Source organism: Echinops telfairi, unplaced genomic scaffold (assembly GCF_000313985.2).
Source record: "Echinops telfairi isolate 266 unplaced genomic scaffold, ASM31398v2 ScPeMD7_18;HRSCAF=68, whole genome shotgun sequence".
Classification (NCBI taxonomy): domain Eukaryota; kingdom Metazoa; phylum Chordata; class Mammalia; order Afrosoricida; family Tenrecidae; genus Echinops; species Echinops telfairi.
In genome coordinates, this window is record NW_022103915.1 from 47,769,388 (window position 1) to 47,787,043 (window position 17,656).

General features: G+C 41.0%; 1 protein-coding gene across 1 annotated transcript in view; it reads right to left on the reverse strand.

Annotated features, from left to right (window-relative positions):
* Positions 1-5,640: 5,640 nt before the first annotated feature.
* The window catches only part of KIAA0586 (KIAA0586 ortholog), a 113,561-nt gene continuing 101,545 nt past the window's right edge, over positions 5,641-17,656 (reverse strand). The window contains exons 30-31 of the mRNA XM_045287630.1: positions 17,212-17,268; positions 5,641-5,883 (exon numbers count right to left, since the gene is read on the reverse strand). Of these exons, the coding sequence (XP_045143565.1) occupies positions 5,732-5,883; positions 17,212-17,268 (209 nt within the window). The 3' untranslated portion in view covers positions 5,641-5,731. The remainder of the gene's footprint in view (positions 5,884-17,211; positions 17,269-17,656) is intronic.

Sequence of the window (17,656 nt, forward strand, 5' to 3'; positions counted from 1 at the left end):
ATTTGGCAATATCTAAAACAAATGGAAATCGAGCTACCATATGACCTCAAAATCCCTCTACTGGGCCTATACCCAGGAGAAGCAAGAAACAGACTGCAGCCAGGCATTTGCACTCCAATGTTCATCACAGCGCAGTTCACAATCGCAAAGAGTTGGAAACAACCTAAATTTCCACCAACAGACGAATGAATTAAATACCTCTGGTACATACATACAATGGAGTACTACGCATCCCTAAAAAGCAGTGATGAACGCGTGAAGCACATCGTCGCATGGGACGAGTTGGAGGAAATCATGCTAAGTGAAGTAAGCCAAGCACAAAATGGCAAGTTCAACATGAGTCCACTGAGGTAGTTTAAAAGCACATGGGGCATAGGGGAAAAAGCTACTAAATGCATAAATTCTTGGGGCAAGGTCCAGGCACTCAAACCCAACCCAGGGATACTATATGGCAGTCAACTAAAAAGGAGGGGGAAAGGGGGAAAAAATGGACATGGGGGGTGGTGGTGGGGAAACAGGGCACTAATCCACCCATGGGGAGAGTATTGTTTATGTCTCCACAGGAGGGGAGAGAGGGACTGGACCTCAACCTGATGCGCCAAAACTTGAAGGCAACACACTGTCATGAAGCAGGGAACAGAGAGGTCAGCCAGACTGGCCCCATTCCCAGTTATGTGGATCCTCTCCCCAGAAGAATGCACTACAGAGGACAGCACTGAAGCTACAGCTCCGGGAGAGGGGCAGGTCTGCTCAGAACACAAGAGAGCATACTAAGAGGGAAGGAGAGAGAGAGTGGAATGCATCCTAAGCCCCCCAAGGACGATATTCCTGCTTGGATCAGCCAAAGCACAAAAAGGACCAGAGGGCTGGCCCCACTGCGAGATATGGCATCCCCTCACTGACCTATAGCATAGGGGGACAACATGGAGACACGGTGCAGGACACAGGGCCTGGTCTGCCCCCCCCCACACACGGGCAAAACACAAAGGGAGTGCAACAGAGTAGCAAGGGGAGCAAAGCAATGAAGTCCCTGAGGAATACCAAAAATAGACTTTGGGGGCAGGGCTTGGCACCTCATCAGACTCAATCGGAAAACATTCATAAAGGTGGACAGACCTGGAACTATTTATAGGCCTCTTTCCCCCACCCCCCACCCAATGTCTATCTATTTAAGATAGGCAGGATAAACGATCCCAAGGAGAAAGCAATGTGACCAATGGTTCCAGGAGTTCCATGGGAATAGGACAGGGGGAGGTCAGGGAAAGGGAGGGGGAAAACAACAAACCCAGGGACAGGGGAACAACAACTGATCTAAAATCAATGACGAGTAGAGCATAGAATACCTGGTAAGGCATGATCAAGTGCAACGGAGCTGAGAAGAATTACTGAAAGGCGAATGAAGGTCAAACATGATAGTGGAACAAGAGGAAAGTAAAAGGAAATAAAAGAAAGAACTAGGAGGCAAAAGATATTTATAGAGGTATAAATACAGGCACATACATATGTAAATGTATTTATAATGATAAGGAAATAGATCTATGTACATGTATTTATATGTTAAGTTTTAAGGTAGAAGACAGACATTGGGCCTCTACTCCAAGTACTCCCTCAATGCAAGAACACTACACTTCATTCTAATAACCTGGCATTCTGTGATGCTCACATTCCCAACATGATCGCTGAAGACAAAATGGGTATGTACATAAGCAAATGCGGTGAAGAAAGCTGATGGTGCGCAGCTATACAAAGATATAATATCTAGGGTCTTAAAGGCTTGAAGATAAACAAGCAGCCATTAGTAGGCAAGCAACAAAGCCACATGGAAGAAGCACACCAGCCTGAGTAACTATGAAGTGTTGACAGGATCAGGTATCAGAAGACCCAAAACAAACAATCATATCAATGTGAATAAGGATAGGCAGAGTGGAGTCCTCAAACCCATTTGTAGACAATTGGACATCCACTCACAGAATGGTCAAAAGGGACGAGCCAGCAAGGGTGCAGTATAGCACTGACAAAACATACAACATTGCTCTAGTTCTTTAATGCTTACTCCCTGCCGCTATCATGACCCCAGTTCTATCTTACAAATCTGGCTAGACCAGAGCATGTACACTGGTACAGATAAAAGAGCTCTTGGCACATGGAACGCAGGACAGACAAACCCCTCAGGAACAGAAATGGTAGTGTGATACCATGAGTGTAGGGTGAAGGTGTGGGGAGAAAGAGGGAACCAGTCGCAATGATAAATATATAACCCCACCCCCCACCCCACACAGGTGATGAACAACAGAAACATAGGTGAAGGGAGACAACGGAAGTGAAAATACTAATTTATAATTTATCAATTATAAATGAGGATAGGAGAGTGAGAGAGGGAGGGGAACAATGAGGAGCTGATACCAAGGGCTCAAGTAGAAAGAACATGTTTTGAAAATGTGATGGCAATAAATGTACAAATGTGCTTGACACAATGGATATATGGATTGTCTTAAGAGCTGTAAGAGCCCCCGATAAAATGATTAAAAACCAAACACTTACAAATGCAGCATTCTGACATCCATAGCTCAGCCACAGGCATTATGCATATCATGTGCAACCATCACCACTACCCCATTTCCAAATCTCTCCACCTCAAGATGTATTTTTCAGTAGTTTTCTCGATACAAAATTCACCTATCGTACACTTCCATCATTAAATTGCTTTTATATGCATCCATACAATCACTCTAATGCTCCCCTCATTGCTTTTTAAAGTGTTCAGTTACAGGTTTTTAACCTGTCTAAGTGAACATCTCATGCATTTTAGCCTAAAAAGCTTTCATACACATGAATACTTTCATTTTTTCAATAGTATTTAAAACCTATGCCACTGGCTAGATTAACAGTACTTTTATTAGAATTACCAAATGTCCCAATGAGGTTATTTCTCAACAAGCTGATAATGCTGCCTCTAAAGTGGGCCAGATATATATATAAGCTTTAGATATAAATGGATTTTGTTTGCACTTAATCATAAGCACTAATCTAAAAACAAAGTGGCCCTGCTCAATTCTTGCCCTCATGAAGTGATCACTGAGGACAGGGGTGCTATAGGAAAGCACGGTGAAGAAAACAGATGTTTCCCAGCTAATCAGAAAGAATAGAGTCTGCAGTCTCAAAGGTTTGTCTTAAAGCAACCAGCCATGTAAGTGAGCTATCAATTAAGTTCACACATAGGAACACACCACTTGATGAGATCCAAGGATTGTAAATAGTAAACTCCAGAATCAGAGAGTTGTACTAGAGCTTAAATTCTGAGCCCCCAGTATGCAGGATACCGATGACAGGGAAACTCCGAGTCCACTGGCAGGGTTCCCACGTGGATTAAGCCTCTGGAGAATTCCCTCTGACCACTGACCAGAGATGTGAATAGCCTTGTTATCAGAGAGATTGCTTTAAAAAGTGGGTGAATGCTGATAGTTAGGTTAAAATATAATACCTTTATCATTTGTTCTTCCTTTTGACTATTTAAAATTTCTAGTTTTTATTTTCTGCTTTCATTTTGATTAAAGTTTTTCTCTATTTTTTGTCTTTACATTTTTGGTATGTTTTTCTTTATATGAATTCCACTTGCAGAGTCTACAAGCAGATTAAGCTTTCACCAGTGACTAGGGATGTGAATAGTCTTGTCCTCAGACAAAATGCATTGGAAAATGGATTACTGCATACAATTGGGTTAAAATTTAACATATTGCCATTTTTCCCCCTTTGAACAATTTCATTTGTTTTAGCTTCTCTTGTTATCTCCTTTTTCTTGGATTGAGATTTTTGTGTATTTTATTTTGTCATTATTGTTGGGATTATTTTCATGATTTTCTTTATACGAAACCCAGGATATGTAAATCCAGACAGTAACTAAATTAATAGTTCCTTAGGGCTTGGGCAAGAGTGGCTGAGAAGAAGGGGGAGGGAAATGGGGAGCTAACAATACTGAGTCTAAGAATGAAGAAAACGTTGATTTCCTTTTATTGTGGTGGTGATTGCACACTCTTTAATATATTTATACCACTGAATTGTATGTGAATTATATGCCAACAAAACAGTTAATGACAGGTTTTAAAAGTTCATGAATAGCTATGTAAGGTGCAATTATTAGTCTCTCTCTGTCCTGAGAGAAGAAGAAGAAGACAATCAATTATTGCCTGGAAACAATTAGTCCAGAAGACTAAAGGACCATGAGAATTTCACTCTCCATGACCCTGAGACCAGAGTATCTAGATGGTGCCCAGCAATCACGATCAGTTGCTCTGAAAGGGATCATGTTAGGTGGTCCTGGATAAAAATGTTTGGAACAAAACTCCAAATCATTAAAAAAAAGAAAAATAAAGCTACACTTACCAGTTGGACAGACTGCTAGAAGCCTGAGACTATGATCCTTAGTCACCAGTCAAGTCTGGAAATGAACTTACCCCCTTAGGTTAACTTTCTGCCAAATAATAGACAGGTCTTAAGGGGAACAATAGCATTAGCAAGGGATACAACCACTTGAGATAAAAATGGCAGCATTTACCCAAGGACAAAGTTCAGAAGGGTTGGAAAAGAAGGAAAAATAAAGACAGGAAACACAGGGAGGAAGTGGCTAAGTGATGTTATGTTGTCAGTATTACAATCTAGGACATCAAACAAAGTATGAACTGTTAAATAGAAAACGATCCTTCATCCAATTCCCAATTAAAAAGCTGAAACAAAACAAAAGATTTCCTAAATTGACCAATCAAATACTATCAACTCAGTCAGGAAACACCAGTTAAAGCCAATGAAATTAAAATTTCATAAAGAAAATATAACAACTCTGGTCTCATTAGAGTAATAACTAGAACCTTTCAAAAAGGGAAAATATAAACACCAGTACAAAAATAAATTGGAAGCAAGTGTAAGTATGCTGAAACCTGATGTGTCACAGAGAATGACTAATGTCTTTCAGTCTTGGTTGCATTAGGTCAGAGACCATGATCACCACCTGGTAACTCTGATGGTGGGTGCTAGCCAAGTACTGACTGCGATTAGATGAGAGGTTTCCGAAAGTTTATAGAAAAATAGAATTTAAAAATAATGGATTTTTCCCCTGCAAAGTTTTTGAAGATTCCTCTTGTGTGTGTACACACACCATATCTGTATCATATTTGGATACCTTCCTACACCTTTTTAAACAGTATAATATAGCACAACTTTTTTCACTCTAACAACCTATCTATAAGATACATTTAAATTATCTACGAGATAATCTGTATCAGCAGATACACCCTTTTGAGGCCTTTCATGCACAACATAGCATTCTTTTGTGAGCCCCTGATGATAGGTACTAGGTTGCTTTCAATTAGTTTGCTGTTATAAACAATGCTGGAATGAATAACCTTGAGCTACATAATTTCCTAATTATATAAAACAAATAATTTTATCTGTACAACAAACATATACTTATAAAAGGTCATGCCCTTCCCACTTTTTCATGCTTTTAAGAAATAGCCAGATCCATGATGATGTATAGTTAAATAATTTTACTTAAGTAATTTTGTTTTAAAATCCCATGTGTATACTCAAGTCATGCCTTTCATCTTAATTTAAAAATGGTTTCTGGGACTATACTCAAAGATCATAGGGGGTGTGGGAGGCCGGTCTATGCTAGAGTAATATGACTTCCAAACTCTCTGCACAAGTGTGTGTTTTCTGCCAGTCCCATTCAGAACATTCAGAAGGTATCTGCTCCTGAGGAGTCTGTGTCGCCCTGAATTGTGCTGATGCTCAGAGACTGAGAGCAGTCCTCCACGTTCACTGAGGGCAGGGTCACCGACATCTTAGCGGGTGGTGCCTGTGAAGTGAAGAGGGGCACTGCTTGACCACCTGCAACAAAGAGACACTGATTCAGTTTAACATGGATAGCAATAGTATTTTACTGTGGCAAAATATGAATAACAAAGTATGTGCCACCTCAACACTTCTATGCGTAGAACTCCATAAAAATGCTTCCGTTAAATAGATCTATGTGCATATATTTATAGGTTTAGTACTAAGGTAATAGATGGACATTGGGCCTCCACTCAAGTACTCCCTCAATGCAAGAACACTTTGTTCTATTAAACTGGCATTCCATGATTCTCACCTTCCCAACATGATCACTGAAGACAGAGCGGGTGCATAAGCAAATGTGGTGAAGAAAGGTGATGGTGCCTGGCTATCAAAAGAGATAGTGTCTGGGGTCTTAAAGGCTGGAAGATAAACAAGCGGCTATCTAGCTAAACAACAAAGCCTATGAAGAAGAAGCACAGCAGCCTGTGTGGTCACGAAGTATTGATAGGTCAGGTATCAGGAATCAAAGAACAAAAAACGCATATCATTGTGAATGAGGGGGAGGTGTAGAATGGAGACCAAAAGCCAATCTGTAGGCAACTGGACATCCCCTTACAGAAGGGTCACTGGGAGGAGTCAGGGTAAAGTATGGCAACGATGAAACATACAACTTTCTTCTAGTTCTTTAATGCTTCCTTCCCCAACTATCATGACCCCAATTCTACCTTACAAATCCGACTAGACCAGGCCATATACACTGGGACAGAGAAGAGCTGAAAACACATGGAATCCAGGACAGATAAACCCTTCAGGACCAGTATTGAGAGTAGCCATACCAGGAGGGTAAGGGAAAGGTGGGGGGAGAGAGGGGGAACTGATTACAAGGATCTACATATAACCCCCTCCCTGGGGGACGGACAACAGAAAAGTGGGTGAAGGGAGACATTGGTCAGGGTAAGACATGAAAAAATAATTTATAAATTATCAAGATTCATGAGGGAGGGAGGGGGGAAAATGAGGAGCTGATACAAAGGGCTCAAGTAAATGTTTTGAGAATGATGATGGCAACAAATGGACAAATGTCCTTGACACAATGGATGGATGTATGGATTGTGATACGGGTTGTATGAGCCCCAATAAAATGATTAAAATAAAATGCTTACATTATTCAAGCTGTGGTGGAGCCATCTCATCCTTTTCTAGACCCTGGCGCCCTCATTAATGTCACTCACTGCCCCTCAGCAAAAATGCCCTTTCTTCCTCCTCTCTCCACTCTTGGTCATCACTAAGCTCTGCTTTCTGTAACTCTGCTTTATTTTTTCACATAAATGAGATCACACAATCTTTGTCCTTCTGTGAGTGACTTATTTCGCTCAGCGTGCTGTTTTCAACGTCATGGAGTGCATCAGGACTTCAGCCTCTGTAGGGTGAGCAGTGCTCTGTTGTGTGCATCGGCCATGTTCTGTCTGCCCACTTTGATTTGGTTGTTCCCACCTTTGGGCTATTGTGCAAAGCGCTGCAATGAACACTGGCATACAGGCTTCTTACCCAACGGCACCATCACAGCTTCTGGGGACCTCAGGGCCATGGAAAATCCTACAGAGTGCAGTTCTACTCTGACACACACAGGGTAGCCAGTGAGTCGGAATCACCTCAGTGGCAACTAGCAACAATGGCTAATGACACCAAACACCTTTTCAAGCATTTGTTCTCCATTTGAACATGCTTTCTGGTGAAATATCTGTTCAAGTCCTCTACCCGGTTTTTTATCATATCATTTTTGTCTTTTTTACTGCTAAGTTATAGGAACTTTATACAGGCATACTTCAGAGATATTACGAGTACCATTCCAAACCACCACAATCTAGTAATGTCACAATAAAGTGAGTCACACAATATTTTTGATTTCTCATATAAAAGTCCTGCTTACATTATACTGTGGTCTGTTACGTGGAGCACATAATGAAACACTGGAAATAACAGGAGAACTGCTGTGAGCACATGCTGTTGGAAAAATGGTGCCACAGACCTTCAACGTGTGAAAAATGCAGTATCTACAATGCACGATAAGATGAGGTGTGCCTGTTTATGTTTTGACTATAGACCAAAATATTATTGGAGGCATGGTTTCCCCAAATATTTCTCCCAATATATGGCTCTTCACTTTGTTGATGAAGTCCTGTGATGACTTTAATCAATTAATCAAAAGTTAATTTTAATGAGGTCCTGTTCATCTACCAGGTATTTTGCCATACGTGCTTTTGTAGCCATTGTCTGATGACACTGTTGAAAACCAGGTCCTAGGTAAGTATCCACGTGCTTTCCTAGATAACTCAAGGGAATTAAAACAAGGATTGCATGAGGTAATTGTTTCTCAACGTGTTCTGTACTTGTCATTGAAAGAAAACGTCGGTCTTTCCACTTCCACTTATTGCCTCAACTAGAAGCAACATGTAAACAAGTAGCTAAGTGCCAAAAGCTGTAGTATAAGTAATAAACAACAGGTGAGGCTTAGAGTTAAAAGCAATCTCTGAAATCCAAACTTGTCTCTTCCTGACTGTGTGACTTTAAGTTATTTTACCACTCAGAATTGTACTTAATTGAGTTATTGCACTTATTGTGCAGGGTGTGGTGAGGATAAAATACGAGGGTTTCCCCAAAAGAAACCAGAATTTCTTTTTTCAAAGTATGCACTTAATTATTTTTTTCTTTTACAACACAGCCATATCATCTTCAAAGTACTCTCCATTACACTCAATACATTTGTCAAATCTACAATTCCATTCTTGGAAACATTTTTCAAATTCATCAGTTTGGATGGCTGACAGCACCTCCCTCGTTTTTTTCTTCTTCACTTCTTTGACTTCGTCAAATTGCTGTCCTTTCACATCCTTCTTCGTTGGTGGAAACAAAAAGTAGTCACACAGAGCAAGGTCGGGTGAGTAATGTGCATGGGCCAAGAAAGGAATACTGCTTTTTGCCAAAAACTGATGCACTGAGATGGCTGTGTGAGCAGGTGCACTGTCATAGTGGCAAAACCAGTCCCCCATCTGCCGTAAATCTGGCCTTTTTAGACATACACCATTATGCAATCTTTTCAGAAACTCTAAATAGAAAGCTTTATTAATTGTCTGACCTGGTGGAACAAACTCCAAATGTACTGCAAGTCAACATTTTCATCCATTCGGGAAATTGATGGACGCCCAGAACGAGGTTTATCATCAGTTGGTATTTTACCTTTTTGGAAACGAGAAAACCACTAGTACAGTTGAGTTTTTCCATAGTGGTGTCCTTGTACACTGTGTTCAACATCACAACAGTTTCTGTGGCATTTTTCCCAATTAGGAAACAAAATTTCACATCTGTATGCTGTTCTCCTAAATCGGCCATCACCGATGAGGTTCAAGTGAAACTGCTTTTAAGAAAAAATTTGCTGTGACGAGAGAACCTTCCCAGTTGACACCACAGGGTGCACTAATTCAGATCAAATTGCTCGATGCTCGCTTAGTAGGAAAAAATCGTACTACTACTACTACTGCTACTGCTACTACAGCTCTGCCCCACCCAGCGCAATTCTGTGTTTTTTCTGGGTACCTCCTTGTATCTGTAAAGGGTTTAACAGAACTTTAAGCAAGTACTAAAAACTAAGAGCTACTATTACTACTAAGTGATTGCTAGTATCACTATTACCATAAATTAGATACCTAGATGTCCAACTAAAAACACAAAAACCACTGTAGTGGTCCTAAAATAAAGATTTACTGTTATAGATAGAACATGAGTCTCAAGAAGGGGTAGCTAAGAGCCAAACATGATGTGCTTCTCCAGGGACTGGTCTCTCCTGGCAACATGTCCAAAGTATGTGAGATGAAGACCAGCCATGCTTGCCACTGAGGAGCTCTCTGGCCAGACGTCTTCCCAGGCAGATTGGGTTGTCCTTTCAGCAGTCCATGCTACTTTCAATATTCTTCTCCAGACCCACAATTCAGAAGAGATTGAAAGTACCATACTTTGGACATGCTGTCAGGAGAGACTAGTCCCTGGAGGAGGGCATTATGTTTAGTAAAGTGGAGGGGCAGTGACAAAGAGGAAGGCCCTCAAGGGCGTGGACTGACAACACCATGGCTGCAACCATAGGCCGAAGCCTGGGACCGATTGTAAGGATGCACAAGATGGGGCAGTGTTTCCCTTGTTGTACGGTCGTTGCGGTTCACACAGGACTCACTGGCACAAACAACAGCAGATAAGAGCCCTGTAAAAAGCTCTTCAAGTCAAAGCTTGTCCATACACAGGCACTTTACTCTTCTTCCTTCTCCTAAACACAGATCCCCAACTGAGTCAGGTCATTAAAAATTATGTACTGAGGACCTCCTCCTCTTGCTGGTCTTTGCTTTCCTGCTTGTTTGGATTCTGCAGCCAAGGCCAGTGGCACAGGTGGCCTGCCATCCCTGGGAGCTCTCAGCACCCTGCCATATTTCTGCCCACCTTGGATCCGCACAACTCTGCACCCACCGGTCTGTGGATCTCCCCACTTCTTGGTTTGCCTTCTGACTTCTTCAGCTGGCAGCGGTGTGAATTTAGTGGGAATATCAGCTAGCATCTGACCCATGGACTTGAGTTGGACTGGCCTGGGAGCCCTCAATACAAAAAGGCAGCCTCGGTGGCTTTCTTTCTTGATATAAAATTATTTCTTACACATATATAAGTGTACCTGGTTTCGTTTCTCTAAAAACCCAGCCCAACACACTGTTCTCTGTGGGTTTCCACGGTGTAATATTTACTGGAGCCGACTCCCTCATTCTTCCCTTGTGGGGAGATTGGTGGGTTTGCACTTCTGAGCCTCCCAATAGTGGGAACTCACTATCCTGCCTGGGCTACAGTAGCTATACTATTGAGTATATGAACAGATTAAAATAAAAATATCCTTTCAAAAAAATTATGTACTGAATGCTGAAGGGTGCAATGCTATTGATTAGCGAAGAGATTGCTACGATGATAGCATTGCTAAAGATGGGGAGAAAAGTGGTTGAAGTGGATAATTCAGGTATTAATGACATTTAACTTTGGCAAGGACTTCTCTTTTAAATGTGTTTTTCATCATTACTGCTACATTTAACCAAATAGAGAAAAAAACTTCCACTCTGGATTGAAAGCAGAGGGAGGGTCTACAGAAGCTAGATGGTGGCAGCAGGGAGACACTTTAGGATGAAGACTTCATTGATATGTTAAAAAATCCAGAGCTAACTACAGATGTGTATCTATCTGCCTAATTCTTAATTCATTCAAGATTTAAAGCAAGCTGAATAAAAATATACAGAATCTCAACTTCATATTACCCGAAAGCACAAAAATTCTCATTTCAATGCTATGGGTTTATCATCTATACATAAAAAATAATAAGCACTTTAAAGAAACAAATTACCATGCCCCACACCTATTTGTAGGGTCTCTTCATGGATTGAGCCTCCCGAGAATCCCCACTGTCCAGAGACTAGGAATGTGAACAATCACGTAACAGACAGGGAGTACTGTAGAGCGGTCCTCAGCAGCGGTCCTGCAACCCCTGTCAGCAGATCTCTCTTTGGACCCACGTTCAGTTTTTTCTAAATTGTTCATATCCTTTGTTTTTTGTCCTCGTTTTGTAAGTTTTTCCATATAGGGCAGCTCGGGTGGTGGGGTTTATGAAGACAGTAACAAATGAGAATTACCTGGGTGCACGGAAGTGGAGAGTGGAGGAAGTGGGGCGTCAACACCAGTGGGTACAAGGTGGAAGAAAAGCTTGCAAAGATGACTATGGGGATGACTGCACAACCCTTCTTAATTATGACTGGCTTAGTGAACTGGATGTGTGTTAATAATAGCTCAATAAAACCAATTGAAAACCAAGAAAAATATATGGAAAACAGGGGTGGAGTGGGTGACAGGGAGGGAAAGGGATTTCGGGAGAAAATAATGAAGGTGGGAGCGGGGAGGGAGCATTACAACGGAATGTGATTGCACAACTCATATTAAAGGCAATTTAATCAATTGGGGGGTGGGGGATCCTCTAAAATTCATGTGGTGATGATTGATATGATTGAATGATTAGGTTATTGAATTGTATGGTATGTAAATTATGTGGCAATAAAATTACTAAAATAGCAACAACAAATTACCTTAAGCAATCTTAAAGACACCTCTGAGGACAGAGTCAAAGTCAGGTTTCCAACACTCCTATGTGGCTTCCAATTAGTTGCCCCAGTAATAAAGTAGAACGTTCTAGTCAATGTTCATAGGGTCAGCGGTAAATGCAGACCGTCTGGACATTCCAGTGGTGACTCAACAACAGCTGTCTAAAATGATCAGCATATTTGTAAAAGAAGACAAATTCCTTTCATATTAGGAAGAAGCCGAGGGATACTGAGATAGTTACATATTTGATGGATTTTACAGACAAAACATGTAGATGGTCCTTTCGACTGGAAGACAGTTGCAAAGACACAGAATTAGCAGTTATCCGCATCCAGATGCAAACTCACAGCTGTTGAGGTGATTCCCACTTACAGTGACCGATGGGACAAGGCAGGATGCTCCTGAGGTTCTCTTGCCCAAAGGAGCTGCTGGTTTTGAGCTTGAACTGCCAACCTGGTCAGCAGCTTAATGCTTAACTCGCATGAACAATCAATGAGAGCACACAAACACACACCAAACTCACTGCCATGATCCATTCTGACTCCTAGTGGCCTTGTAAGAAATTGGAGAACCGCCCTTGTGGGTGTCCAAGGCTTAGATCCTGATGGGAGTAGAAAGCCTCAACGTTCTCCTACAGAGCGGCTGGTCGGTTTGGGCTTCTGACCTTGTAGGTAACAGCCCAAATGTGTAACCCACTCTGCCACCAGGATTTCTTAACCCATATAGATATAATTACTAGATCAATGAGAATAGTGATCACTCAGGGAGAGAAAATAGACGGAAGAGATAAGAGACATGTGATAGAGGGACCAAGAAAGAAAAGTGATTAAAGAGCAAATGAAGGGAAACGAGGAGCAGGTGTCAGGGAGATAAGAAGAAACCAGGAAGAGTGAAGAGTCAGGAAAGGTACAAAAATGAAACTGGGGGGCAGGGGGAGCGGGAGGGGAATTGGGGGGCACATGGTGGATACAGGAGGGGAGAGGAGCACTGGGGCTGGTTGTGGTAATGCATGTACAACTCTTTATGGAAACAATTTAACTGTGAAAAGTGTATGATATATGAATATTTTATCAAGAAAACTGAAAAAAAAAAGGCGCTGAATTATACATGTAGGAGTTGTTGAATTAGTCTTTTGTTGTGTAGAGTTTTGCCAACATTGAAAAAAATTACACGAATAACAACGAGTACACGGAAAAAAAGAACATGTTCTAAAATTGATTGTGGTAAAGACTGTACAACTCTTCTTGGTATGATCGAACTACTGAATTGTATATGTGGACAAAGTGCCAATAAAATGTTTTGTTTTGTTTTTTAAAAAACGATTCACCTAAAATTATAAAAACAAAAAGAAAGTCTAGTACAATTCATTTAATCAATTCATAACTAGTAGAGCTGAGACTACAACTCACTGTTGTTTGCACAATATCAAATACCTTAATCAACCACAGTAATGAATTATTTTGAATCTCATATTGTTTTAAAGGTGGTTGAAGATGGTTGAAATTCCACTTGATTGGTGGTACGTAACGGTAAGGAACAGATAAAATGTGCTGAATTTTCACACACAAGACCCTTTAGGACAGGTCAAGCCCAGGGTCCAAATGAGTTTTGTTATCCAGTTACCTGGGATGGTCTTACCCAGACAGTCAAGTCGGGGGTTTGTGTGGGAAGGAGTGATCTGGAAGGGTCAGAGATGGGTTCATCCATCTCTTCAACCAAAATATATCAATTGAGTACACGTTCTCTTCCAGGCACACCGTTCTTCTAGAATCGGGAAAACAACACAATGAACAAACCAAGACCGTCTCACAGTCTCGTTGGGGGCTGGGGAGGATGATCCACAAGTAAGAAAAAGAGCATGAGATTTGTCGGGAGGTGGCCAGTGCCACACAGAAAAACAAGTCAGGGTGAGGAGGACAGTGATGAGAGGGAGAGGTCTGGGGAAGTTATTTCACGTCTCTACACTCCAGTTTCCTTATCCATAAGACAAAGCCAAGAGCACCTCCCTTGCAGGTTTTGTGAAAGCTAACTGAAACATAAGATAAAAAAGACTTGGTCTCACACTGGCGCATGAAACACTCAAGAAGGTTGGCTGTTAAGTTTACTCCACCTGGAGAGGGACTGACTATAAGGCAGGAGGCACTGAGGTTCAGGGCAGGCTGCAGACGGCCGTGTGACTTCGAGAGGGGTTAAGAATGATTTGTGAAATACAGCAACCACAACAATAACAACAAGGTGCTGGAAGGCTTCCAAACAGCAAAGCTATTTTTAACTCTAGCAGTTGTGTTTTAATCAGCAAGTTATGTCAGTAAACTGCACCATCAAAAGGGGTGTGTGAGTGTACAATTGGGGAAGTCTTCATGAAATGTTCATTTACGCACGCGAAAGTCTCAGAACTTTGAAAGAGAATGCTTTTGATTAGGATTGAAGTGAAAAAGAACATTATTTTTGAACATTATGAACAGGTAACCTTCATACCCAGTTATGGTGCTCACAGTATAAAAAAAAATTTTTTAAAGAAAAGACATATCTTAATAAATCACTACTAAAGGGCAAGTATAAATGTTCTACTACATTAAATGTAGTTTGATGCTTTTCAAGTTTGACTTTTATATTTCCAAAGTCATGTCACTAGCTCTGGGCTTTCTACTCTCGTAAACAGTTCCAGTCTTGGACCCCACAGGACCGTCACAGTGAGTCAGCATGGACTCGATGGCAATGAGCTATTTTGTTTTTTTTCCCATTGGTTTGGTCACTAACTCTATGATGTCATTGTTTCAACAGCTGCTTTTAGGTTTGAGAAAAACACAAACCACTATTTCTTGATTCCATGGGTTTGCAGTAGGACCTCATTTCACCCAGCACACATTTGTAGCTGGGGATCCCAGAGTTTCCTACCACAAATTGTAGTAACATTTTAGACATTTGAAATTATAATTTTGTGTTTTAAAAAAGTTAAAATCTATCTAGGAATTGTGTTGTTTTCTGATCGTATTAGACGTATAAGACAAAGACAAAGTTAAAACTCATTATTCTGAATACAGATAATGAAACAGGGTTGTTTTGTTTGAACTGTCCATTTAAGAGGCTGCTGAAAAATATATGTAGCAGAGCTTCCTAAAAGCTTTTCAGGTTTAGATAAAACCCATTTCTTCAGCAGGCTTTAGATTCTGACTGCTCAAACACGTGGTGGCCAATTATTCTATGTGTTACTTGCAAACTACGAGGAATCCAGACAAAGTCTTGCCTCCTAAGACACCGGACGACGAGCAGAGAGGTAGGGCGCATGTTCCTTGGCAGCTCCACACCTCACACCTCACATTCTAACTGGGGACTGCAGGTGGCACCAGCCATGATAGGGATTCATGGTGTCAGTCTGTACAATGATCAATAGATAGTGGGACTGCTTTAAGTTGTTGAAGTTTGGGTTTTTCTACCTTGTGAGGAAAAATGTTTCCCTCAAATTGTGCATTTAAAAATAAAACTATAAAGGATCACCTCTAATTCTCCTTATTAGCAACTGTCTTGGAGTTCTACATCTTCATGATCTCTATACCAAAGGTTTTTCATCTTACCACCATATTAAATACATTTTGAATAACATCCATAACTAGGGTAAGCTGCCACTATGAATATAAGGGAACACTGTAATAGAGAAAAATAATCTGATGCGGGCTGTCTCTTACAGTTAGACACCTGTCTAGACAACCTGTCTAGACAACCTTCCACGAATGACCACCTGTGAAATGTTCGTGGCTAGTATTCTAGCCCAAATGTCACCTGCTCTCAGGCCTTTTTCGCTAATAACTTTTTCTGACAAAATCCGTTTCTTCTTCCTATGTGCGCTCACATATCCACATTTTTAGCTGCTCTTTTCATCTTGCATTATAATTTGCTCAGGGGTCTACTGTTTTCATTTAATATGTACTCTGTATGACAGTCCTGCAAACCCAAACCAGCTACCAGTCAGTTGATGCCAACTCATCAGTGTGCGACCGCCTCGTGATCGTTAGAGCAGCAGACCGCCACCGCTTTCTCCTGGGGTTCTGACCTCTGAGGGCCCAATCACTGAGCCACCGAGGTGCCTTATTCACCTTTGTGTACAACGGAGCCATGGCATTAGGCCGGGAATGGAGTGGGAATTAGAATAATGCTGAACCGCATCGCTTGGTTCCGCATGACTGACAGCTTGCTTACATTCATGCCGACCAGACCTTGACTTTACCATCAGCCCTGAGTTCCAGCAATGCAGTTGCTTCCCAGCTGTCTAGGAAAATGCTGCAGAACTGCAGCTGTGTTTTCCTGAGTTCTTGAAGCAGTTTTCCTGTCCACCACCTCGGGCTCATCTAGTCTTCCCTCAATTGCTTGTGTAAGCTGCTGCTAAGCCACCCTGCTGTAGTTAATTCTCCGCACACACTTAACCCAGCCCTGCCGATCTTGCAACCCCAGAGCCTCTGCGCTTAAGAACAAATATTACAAGTCTTAATGAAGAAGGTGCCTGGGCCACTTGGTGTTAAGGATAGTTTGTAATATTTAATTGACTTTGCTTTCCAGAATTAGTCACTATGTTTAAAAGGGTGACTGAAAATGTTAAAAGTGTCTGGCCCCCAAACATGTTCCAGACATACAAATCCCACTGTATTTTAAAATTTTCCTGTTGTTGCTCCTTTTTTTAAAATGACTAGATAAATGCTTGTCTTCAAATTTCTAATTTAAGATTATAATGAAGCCATTCTGATAGGGAGAATAAATGGACCAGCACCTGTGAAAACAACTCCAACTCCTTTTCCCTTAAAAAGCGATAGTTCTTGTGAAAGATTTGTTTCTTCTTATGCCAGATTCTAGCTGCTTCACTTTGTTTAAAACTGACTTCAAAGTTTAAACACTGTCCTGTCCCAACAAACAACCTCCCCCAGATGGAATGATGGAATGATATGGACGGCTAGTCTCAGTGTGCTGACCACCACACCTGCAGCCTTTTCATTCAACAGCTTCTACGCTCTCTACAGGGAAACGATCACTTTTCTTTTCTGCCCCTAACATATGCCTTTTGGAGAGGTTAGTGCACAGAGGGATTTCTATAATTGAGGTGATTTTATAGATATTTTCAAAAATAAAGAAGTATAGTTAAGTCTCTCTACTGTACTGATTATTAAGAAGAAAGGAAATTGAAAACTCCAAGCGTCAGAACTTTTCATGTAAGAAATTTACCGGTAAATGCAGAAGAGAGGTATAAACTGGGCTCAATTTGTGTCCGATCCATATCACCTGTTAAACAAAACAAAAACAAACACCTTTTCACAAGGAAACTAGCTTAGCACAGAAATAGTCATGATTCACTAAGAGTTACAAAGAAAATAGTCACAAAGCTAAAGCTCTTCCCCGGTTACTCCATAAAATCAGGTTACTGCCTTAATCTAAAGAAGGGAATTATACATCTGAATTTTAATGACTCGATAGAAAATGTTTACCTAATGGATTATTGTCTTTATGCCTCAAACATGAGGGCAAGGGAGAAAATAAATAATTTGCTATTTATATTAACAACAACAAAAAGCTCATAGGCCTTTTTCTTCCAAGGTTACATTTTCCACTCACTTAAGAATTTAAATCCGTGGTTCTCAACCTTCCTCACGCCGCAACCCTTTAATACAGT